General features: G+C 39.0%; 1 protein-coding gene across 1 annotated transcript in view; it reads left to right on the forward strand.

Annotated features, from left to right (window-relative positions):
- Positions 1-3795, forward strand: part of SPAG1 (sperm associated antigen 1) — a 98531-nt gene extending 94736 nt beyond the window's left edge. The window contains exons 16-18 of the mRNA XM_060127430.1: positions 1697-1861; positions 3164-3535; positions 3642-3795. Coding sequence (XP_059983413.1) covers positions 1697-1861; positions 3164-3535; positions 3642-3773 — 669 coding nt within the window. The 3' untranslated portion in view covers positions 3774-3795. The remainder of the gene's footprint in view (positions 1-1696; positions 1862-3163; positions 3536-3641) is intronic.
- The last annotated feature ends 6603 nt before the right edge of the window (positions 3796-10398 follow it).

Genomic DNA, 10398 nt, shown 5'->3' on the forward strand with positions numbered 1-10398 from the left:
TAGTCTGATGCTGTGTTGACCCGGCACCCCGGCCCCTCCTCTGCCACCGCCTCCCTGCTCCATGGCCATCCCCGTGCCTCCTGCTGTCGGGCCCTCTCTTCACACTTGCCTGCCTCTGTTTAACATTTATCAAAGTTTATTTCTTGCTTTCTTAGGTTTCTTCCAACCAGACAGATTGGTCTTTAGGCACAGTTGTTCCTTGAATGGATGAAAAAATAGTCATGTCAACTCCTTGCCGGTGGCCTTCTATTCCCAAGGCTGCAGCTCACAAATCTCCATTTTCAGGCCTCTCACTTAAGCTCCACAACCGTCTTATCATTCACCTTCTGCTCATTGCTGCTTGCATCATCTCAAAGATCATCTTTCTATGCCTCAGTTTCCTCATCTTTAAATGGGGACAGTAACAGTATTTATAGGGCTATTGTGGGACTAAAATAAGAATACTTGCAAAATGTTGAGACGGGTAAGAGTTAGCTATTATTACTCCCTCAGCTTGCCCCGCTGCCCCCCCTTCTTGCCTTTCAGTATGATTCCGTGCCTGGAACACCTAGGATGGAAACACAGTGTCATTTGCCTTTTGTAGCAGGTTTTCCAACTGCGCTGTTTTGACAAAGTGCTATGTGGAGATTGTTGTTAATAGCGCTGATGTACTACAGTTTGTAAATAATTTACCTTTTTAAAAAATACGTTAGAGCAGGTTTAAGGTTATCCCTTTTAAACACATCACTCTTGCTCTAGTATGTTGCTGGGTGGAGTGGGAAGGGCCGCGGCATTACAGCTCGTCCCCCAGGAGTGTCACGTAACCACCAGCTTATTTTACCTGTGCTTCAGCGTCCAGTGCATGCTGTTATTATATGTCGTGAGTACTTGAGAGGTGACACGTCATTGGAATTCCTGGCCTCCTCACAGAATTAATTTTGGCTTAATCAAAACACGGGTCTAGTCTGTAGTTCTAGAATGTGGCTTGTCACAGCAGACTGTGATTCTGCGGTGTCCGTCTCTGCCAGCAGGTTCTGTGCAGTGTCTGGTTAAGCGTAGATCCCTTCTCCTTCCCCTCAACCTCTCCAGTGTATTGCCTGACTCTTTATGGAGGAATAAAGGTTGACTCTAGGCTGTTTGAGCAGTAGGCAACCAGAAGGGTGTTACAGAACAGGGCATCATGGTAACAGCTAACACTGGCCCAGCTCTTTCTAAGGCTAAGCCACTCCCATGTTATTTTATTAATGAGCTGATTGCTCGGCACAACCTCGTGAAAACTAGAGTAGAATCTCTTTTCATCCTTACTTTCAAGATGAGAGAACTGAAGCTCAGAAAGCTGAAGTGGGATCTTGCTCAAGCTTTCATTACTAGTAGGTGCTGATGTGAGGCTGTTCGCTCTTTCATCTATTCATTCAGCAGACCACAAATGCCTGTGTGTGCCACGGACTATGAAAGCTGTGGTGGTACAGAACTTAACTTGCCTTCTAACCCCAGATTCCGTGCTCACTCTTCTGTAGAGGATGGCCACTGTGTTGTGGGCTACAATATTTTAGCCCAAGACTTATCTCATAGGCCTAACTTTACTACTGCGGTACTAATGGAACCCACTACACACACTCGGTGTACTCATCTCACCAATTTCACTCCCACCTGGGCTCATCTGTGCCCCTTCTCCTTTTATGTATGAAAATTATTTTCTCTGCCTTCCTGCTTTCAGAATTATCAGAAAAGTTTAAACGATCTCCATAAAGTTCTCCTACTAGACCCAAATATTATTGAGGCAAAAATGGAACTGGAGGAGGTAACCAGAACCCTGAATGTTCAGGAGAATGCAGCATTATTCAACAAAGAAAAGGAGAGAAGGAAAATTGAGATTGAAGAGGTATGTGTATTTGATTATCTCTGAAAGTACTCTTTTGGAGATCCTATACTCATATGGGATTCTGAGGTCATATTCCTATGACTTTAAAATTTTTCATGTTTTTATTCTGATGATCAATGAAGACATTTTAACAAATTAATGACAAGATTTTTCTTTTGTTGTGACAATTAGCCATTGCATTTCCCAGCTTGGGTCCAAGGACCCTTGGGTGTCTGCATTCTTCCTTTCTGTGCTCCCCTCCCCTGGTACCACCTGGCCTGTGGTTTTATTGCTTCCGCTCCAGGTTGCCCTGCGAGCCTGTGGCCGCTGAGCTTTGCTTCCTGGTCGACCCAGGGAACCCTACAGGACTGATTCAATTTCAGTGGTCCTGCACGCCACACCCCATAGAGGGTTCGTGATTGATTTAGACTTTTTTAGTAAACTTGTAAACAAGACCGGCCTCATTAGGGGTCCTGGACTACCCTAGAATCAGACCTACCTTTGTGATTTCAGACAACTCAATGCGTTGTGCTGTAGCCTTTTGTTTTGCCTTTAGTGAAGAATGTCAGCTCTTGGATTCCTGTGTATTCATGAATACTATATCAGCTACCTATCATCTTACATTTCTACTAAGAGTTAGAGGCTAATATGTGAAAGAAGCTAGGGAGTTTTTTCCCTCTAAGGAGGGAAGGAAAAAGCTGTTTTAAGAGAAGTGAAAAATGTAAGTTGACTTCTCTATCAAATGTAACGAAACAAGTAAATGTAAAATTTATCATGAAGAAGAGATATAAAGCTGTTACAGGTCTTCTTCCATGCAGCAGCTTTTACTTTTGGAAAATTATAAAATTTCACTGTCATATTCTCAGTGTCAAAATTTTTTTTAAACTTTAAAAATGAATGCTTTTATGAATGGATACTTTAAAAGTTCTCTTCCTAAAAAAAAAGATTTTATGATTATTACAAGTTATATATTTTTCACTTAGAACGACTAAACTACAGTCCACTTGTGTTTTTCAGTTCCTTCCCGTTTTTTTTTTTTTTTTTTTTTTTTTTGCGGTACGTGGGCCTCTCACTGTTGTGGCCTCTCCCGCTGCGGAGCACAGGCTCCGGACGTGCAGGCTCAGTGGCCATGGCTCACAGGCCTAGCTGCTCCGCGGCATGTGGGATCCTCCCGGACCGGGGCACGAACCCGTGTCTCCTGCATTGGCAGGTGGAGTCTCAACCACTGCGCCACCAGGGAAGCCCCCTTCCCGTTTTAATGAAGGTAACTTGGGGTGTGTGCAGTGGCCGTTGTGTCACAGTGTAATCTGTCTCCCCCTGAAGGTGAATGAAGGCCAGAAAGAGGAGCCTGAAAGGACCTCGGAGGACGTCTCCACTGACTCCCATGCTTCTGAGACGGGGGACACAAGCAACGGGCCACGAGAATTCCATGAGAAACTACCAATCCCCAAACCTAACAATGCCTACGAATTTGGCCAGGTTATAAACGCAGTCAGTACTAGGAAAGATAAAGAAGCCTGTGCACACCTGTTAGCCATCACTGAACCGAAAGACTTGCCAGTGTTGTTGAGCAACAAACTTGAAGGGGATACATTCCTGCTCCTCATCCAGTCTCTGAAAAATAATCTTATTGATAAAGATCCTTCTTTGGTATATCAGCATCTTTTATATCTGAGTAAAGCAGAAAGGTTTAAAGTAAGTGTCAAACTATGTTATTCATGGAGATTGATTTTTTTAGGGTTTTTATAACAACTTTAAAATGCCAGTTTGTATGCTAATATAATTTTTCTCCTTCTTTCAGATGATGTTGACACTGATTAGCAAGGGCCAAAAGGAGCAGATTAAACAGCTCTTTGATGACCTCTCAGACACACCAAACAAACATTTTACTTTAGAAGACGTGCAGGCCCTCAAAAGGCAGTATGAGCTTTAAATAAAGATTATTGTTAGATTTCTTCCATGCATATATGTGTCCCAGTAATGCTAATGAGATGGTATTGTAATAGAGTTGCATGGATAAAACCTGGCTTAGAAAAGATCCCTTGGTCTGGACTATAAACTATTTTACTTATTTTTATACATAGAACACATATATTCTACAGTCTGCTTTTTATTAGTTGTAAATATTTTCTTATGTACCAGAGCTAACATCTTTATATTTAATAATAAGTATATCTGGAACTCGTTAAGATGCATTTTAATTTATATTATACATTTTCTTTTAATAACTGACTTGTTAAAATTTTGAGTTAAATTACACTTCTTTGGGTATGAAGGAGTCCTGTTAAGTTTGATAGAAATGTATTTCTTTACAGTTCATTTTTAAAAGTGAAAATCATTAAGTGATTATTACATCACTTTTATTTCCTGCTAAGATATATATATATCCCATTTTATACTACTTGTGGATTACAGGCCTCTAAGATGAAATGTAACACTTAAGTCTATAATATGAAATGATTATTAAATAAATTGTGATTATTAATTTAGAGCTATAAGAGGAACTTATTTTTTTCTAATATGGAAGCATTACCTAATAATTAAGAACAAAAATTGCCTGAAATTCTACTACTTTTTACTAGATTTTTAAAGGCAAGTTTCCCTTATGTGTTGCTTATATAAGCAATAACGAAACAACCACTATATAAAAGCAACTAAGCCTGCATTTCTATTTGAATTGTCACTCCCACACTTCCCCCAAACATTTTAAATGACTTCTCCCTCTTTTTTTCTTTTTTTCCCCCCTCCTTTAAGCATAATCATATTTATTCCCTTCCTGCAAAAGGGAAAGTGAAGAACTCTTTATATTGAGAGCTCCCTTGTTAACTGGGTCAGAGTAAAGGTGTTTCTTATGATAAAACCTTCAGGTCTCTATCAGTGTGCTGTCATTTATTCCTGTAGTCTTTGGTCAGGTTTCTTCTTCTGAAGCATTTTCTTGCTCTTTAGAAGAGCAGACGAAAGATGACTATCACATTCATTATTACCATATCCATTATTATCTAATATTTAATAATTAAAGAATATTTAAAGTATTGTGGGTAAATGGTTTCAAACTGTGCCATTTTTTAAAAAAACTATTCTTTCCTAAGCTCATAAATGAAAATCTGCTGTGATGGGTATTTAACTCTAGTCTTCAAGCAAATGAACAAAACAGTCTTCTCCTTTTGAATGATACTAAGTTTCTGTGCAAGTACATGATGGAGTGTGTTAGTAACTTTACAGTAGAAACATAAAAAGGAAACGTTCTCTTTTGTTGACAGTTACATACCCAGTACTAGCTGCATGGGGCAGCCTCTCCCGTGGAGGAGGTGGTAAGCAGTGAGCAAGTGCCGGGCTGTCCCAACTGTTGGGTTCACACCTGGAGAAACTTGTTTCTCCCCAGCCGGAGTCCTGAGGGAGGACCTCCATGACTGAAGGAAGGGAAGAGAAAGTGAAGGAAGCAGATAAGAATATCAAGGGCATTAAAGGAGCACAGTTCCTGCAGACAGCTTCAGGACTTCAGCAGGAAGTCTGCCCACAAGCCTCTGGGAGTACCCTACTTAGGGATCTCCCCACTGGGTCCGTGGGCATCCCCAACACCCCAAGTGCTAAACCCACACCTCCTGCCATTCTGTGACCAGATCCTTCTGCATGCTCCTGAGTGCTGCAGCAGTGAGAGCAGGCGCAGTAGTTGGAGTATTCTCAGAAGGATGGACCAGAGTCTGTGGGTAAGGGAGAAATTGCAACTGGAGCTATAACACCACCTTCTGGAAGACAAAAGAGAGGTTTCCAGCAGCCGGTCTGATGAATTCTAAGAATAAGGAGAAACATAAAAGGTTAAGGATTCTGCCACAAGGCAGAACAAGAAGAGTGGAGCGGGTCTACCCATTCAGAAACTGAGGAAACCCCTCATATAGCAACACCAATGATTAGTATCCCAACTGAAGGCAACCAGTAAAGATTTAAGGAGGTGCCTGCTACTTCAAATGCAAAAACAGCAACACAAAAATACAAGGAACATGAAAAATCAAAATATGTCACCTCCAAAAGATACCAGTAATCCTCCAACAATCGAGCTCAAAGCGACAGAATACTCTGATGTAGCTGATAAAGAGATCAGAATAGCTGTTCTGAAGAAACTCTTCTGAAGAAGCTGTTCTGAGGTGAGCTACAAGAAAACTCAGAAAGACAGCTTCATGACAATAGGAAGGAAAATACGTGAACAAAATTAACTCTTTACCAAAAAATAACAAAAAAGAACTAAACAGAAATTCTGGTGAATGAGATGAAGAATGCACTGGAGAGCCTCTGCAGTAGCTCAGAGCAGATGGAAGACAGAATAAATGACTTAGGGGATGAGAATTTTGAAATAAATCAGAATAAAAAAGAGCAAAGAAAGCATGCATGCTCTATGGGACTTGAGACAGAGAGCAAATATCAATACTAGAAGAATTGGGGATCCAGAGGGAGAAGGAGACAGAAAGTTTACTTAAATAATAGCTGAAAACTTCCCAAATCTGGGGAGACTTGGACATCCAAATTCACAAAGCTAATAGATCACCCTGTTATCTAAATGTGAAAATACCTTCTCCAAGACACGTTGTAATGAAACTACCAAAAATCAAAGATAAAGAGTCCTAAAGGCAGCCAGCGGGGGAAAAAAAGTGTAACCTACGAAAGTACATCCATTGGGCTATCAACAGGTTTCTCACCAAAACCCCTGCAGGCTAGGAGAGAGTGGGATTACATATTCAGAGCATTGAAAGATTAAAAACTCCCAGCCAAGAATATTCTATCTAGCAAAGTTATTCTTCAGATATGAAGGAAAAATAAAGACTTTCTCAAGACAAACAAAAGCTGAGGGAGTTTCTCACCATTAGACCTGCCTTGCAAGAAATGTTGAAAGGAGTTCTTCAAGCTGACATGAAAAGAGGCTCATCAATGACATGAAAACACCTTTATACCTGTAAAGGTGAAAAATACATGCTCAAATTTAGAAAATTCTAATTCTATAATAAGACGGTGTATTAGCCACCAATTACAGATAAAGGTTAAAAGAAAAGAGTATTAAAAGTAACTATAGCTACTATAATTAAATATACAACATAAAAAGATAGATTGTGACATCAAAAATGTAAAAGGGGGGCTAGTGAAGGGAGGAGTCTTCATAGGTGAATGAAGGTGCTGTCAGTGTAAAATGGACTGTTTCATCTATGAGCTGTTTTAGCTAAGCCTCATGGTAACCACAAAGCAAAAGTATAGGGCAGATTCATGAAAGATTTCGGAAAGGGAAAACAGCATATCACCATGGAAAATCACCAGTTTACCAAGATGAAACAAAAGGAAAAAGAAACATAAGGAAAAAACAAAAACAAAGGGGAAAGAAACAATGGAAATAGAAACCAGAAAGCAATCAATAAGATGGCAATAGTAAGTCCGTACATATCAATAATTACTCTGAATGTATGGATTGAATTCAGTTAAAAGGCACAGAGTGGCTGGATTGATTAAAAAAACAAGACCCAACTATATGTTTCCTTCAGGAGACTCACTTCAGCTTTAAAGACACACAGGCTCAAAATGAAGGGATGGAAGAAGATATTCCATGCAAGTGGAAACCACAAAAAGTGGAGATAACCATACTAATATCAGACAAAATAGACCTTAAGCCAAAAACAATAACAAGAAGCAAAGAAAGTCATTATGTAATGATAAAGGGGGTCAGTAAGCAAGAATTTATAACAATCATAAAGATGTATGGGCTCAACGTAGGAACAACTAAATACATGACTAAGTGGGATTTATCCTTGGGATACAAGAATGGTTCAACACATGTGAGTTAATAAATCTAATATACCATATTAACAGAATGAAAGAAATAAATCACATGATGATCTCAATAGATGCAGGAAAAAGCATATGGCAAAATGCAACATCCTTTCATGATAAAAACCTGCAACAGATTGGATATGGAAGAAACATAACCTCAACATAATATAGGCCATACGTGACAAGCCCACAGCAAACATACTCAAGAGTGAAAAATTGAAAGCTTTTCCTCTAAGGAACAAGGATGCACACTCTCACCATTCTTATTCAATACTAGTATCATTAGTTCTCACTAGAGCAACTAGGCAAGACAAAGAAAAGGCATCCAAATAAGAAAGGAAGAAGTAAAATTTTCATTATTTGCAGATAGATGATATGATTTTATATATAGTCAGCCCTCTGTATCCATGGCTTGAATTCTGGGGTTGATTGAATCTACAGATTTAGAATCCATGAGAGGTTTATATAAGGGACTTGTGCATCTGTGAATTTTGGTATTGGTGGGGATTCCAGAAACCAGTCCCCCACAGATACCAAGGGATGACCATATAGAAAATCCCGAAGTCTCAACCAAAAAAACTCTTAGAACTAATCAACAAATTTAGTAAATTTGCAGGATACAAAATCATCATACAGAGATCAGTTGCATTTCTGTACACTAACAATGAAACACCTGAAAAATAAAACTATCCCACTCACAATAGCATCAAAAGCAAAATACCAGGAATAAATTTACTCAAGGAAATGAAGGATCTGTACAACAAAAACTACAAGACTTTGTTTAAAGAAATAAAGATGATGGGCTTCCCTGGTGGCTGCAGGGGACATGGGTTCGAGCCCTGGTCCGGGAAGATCCCACATGCTGTGGAGCAACTAAGCCCATGTGCCACAACTACTGAGCCTGTGCTCTAGAGCCCGCGAGCCACAACTACTGAGCCTAAAGCCCATGTTCTGCAACAAGAGAGGCCACCGCAAAGAGAAGCCTGCGCACCACAACGAAGAGTAGCCCCTGCTCACTGCAACTAAATAAAACCTGTGCACAGCAACAAAGACCCAACACAGCCCAAAATAAATTAATTTTAAAAAAAGGAAATCAAAGATGACTTAAACAAATGGAAAGATACCCCACACTCATGAATTGGAATAATTAATATTGTTAAAATGGCTATATTACCCAAAGCCATCTATAGATTCAGTGCAATCCCTATCAAAATTCAAATGGCATTTTTGACAGAAATAGAAAAAGAAATCCTAAAAATTTGTATGGAGCCACAAAAGACCCCTATAACCAAAGCAATTATGAGAGAGAAGAGCAAAGCTGGAGGCATCACACTTTCTGACTTCAAACTATACAATAAACCACAATAATTAAAACAGTATGGTACTGGCATAAAAATAGACACAGACCAATGGAACAGAATAGAGACCCCAGAATTAAACCTCCACATATATGCCAACTAATATTAGACAAGGGAACCATAAACACCCAATGGGGAAAGGGTAGTCTCTTCAACAAATGGTATTGGGAAAACTGGGTAAACAAATGCAGAAAAAAGAAATTGGACTCCTCTTACACCACTCAGAAAAATTAACTAAAAATAGATCAAGGACTTATAAGACCTGATACTTTAAAGTGCCCATCAACTGATGAATAGATAAAGAAGATATGGAATATATATACTCAAAGGAATATTACTCAGCTATGAGAATGAAGGAAATCCTGTCATTTGTGACAACATGGATGGACCTTGAGGGTATTATACTAAGTGACATAAGTCAGAGACAAATACTGTGTGATACCACCTATATGTGGAATCTTAAAGCTGAATTCATAAAAACAGTGTAAAATGGTGCATATCAGGGGGTTAGGGGTGGGGGAATAGAAGAGATGTTGTTTAAGGGTCCAAACTAACAACTAGTAGATAAATAAGTCCTGGAGATCTAACACAGCATAGCGATTATAGATAACAATATTGTATTATAAACATCAAACTTGCTAAGAGACTAGACCTTACTTAGTCCCACCACAAAGAAGAAATGATAATTATGTGATGTGATAAAGGTGCTAGCTAGCAGTACCACAGCAATCATACTGTAGTATAGAAATGTATCAAGTAACATGTAGTACACCGTAAACTTATACAATGTTATATGTCAAATATATTTCAATGTAAAAATAATTGCAGGTGATTTTTTTTTTTAGCTTCACTTTGTGCCAGGCACTGTGCCTAGTTTATCATACATTGTCTAGTTTAATCCTAATAACAACTCTGTTACAGATGAGGAAACCATGGCACAGAGAAAATTAAAAACAGAAAATTTAAGTTAAATTAAATCCTTATGAATTAACAAGGATTACAAATGCAGCAAATGGCCAGTCCAAGATTCAAACCTGGGCAGTCTTTCTTTTGAACTCATATGCGCTGTGCTGTGTAAAGGAAAATTTTAAATATATGAATGGAATAATGAGTAAGGTGCCTGGCCTTTAAGAATTACAGCTTAGTTCTATAGATTCAATGCAATCCCTATCAAACTACCACTGGCATTTTTCACAGAACTAGAACAAAAAATTTCACAATTTGTATGGAAACACAAAAGACCCCGAATAGCCAAAGCAATCTTGAGAACGAAAGAAGGAACTGGAGGAATCAGGCTCCCTGACTTCAGACTATACTACAAAGCTACAGTCATCAAGACGGTATGGTACTGGCACAAAAACAGAAAGATAGATCAATGGAACAGGATAGAAA

The sequence above is a fragment of the Lagenorhynchus albirostris genome, chromosome 17, assembly GCF_949774975.1.
Source record: "Lagenorhynchus albirostris chromosome 17, mLagAlb1.1, whole genome shotgun sequence".
Classification (NCBI taxonomy): domain Eukaryota; kingdom Metazoa; phylum Chordata; class Mammalia; order Artiodactyla; family Delphinidae; genus Lagenorhynchus; species Lagenorhynchus albirostris.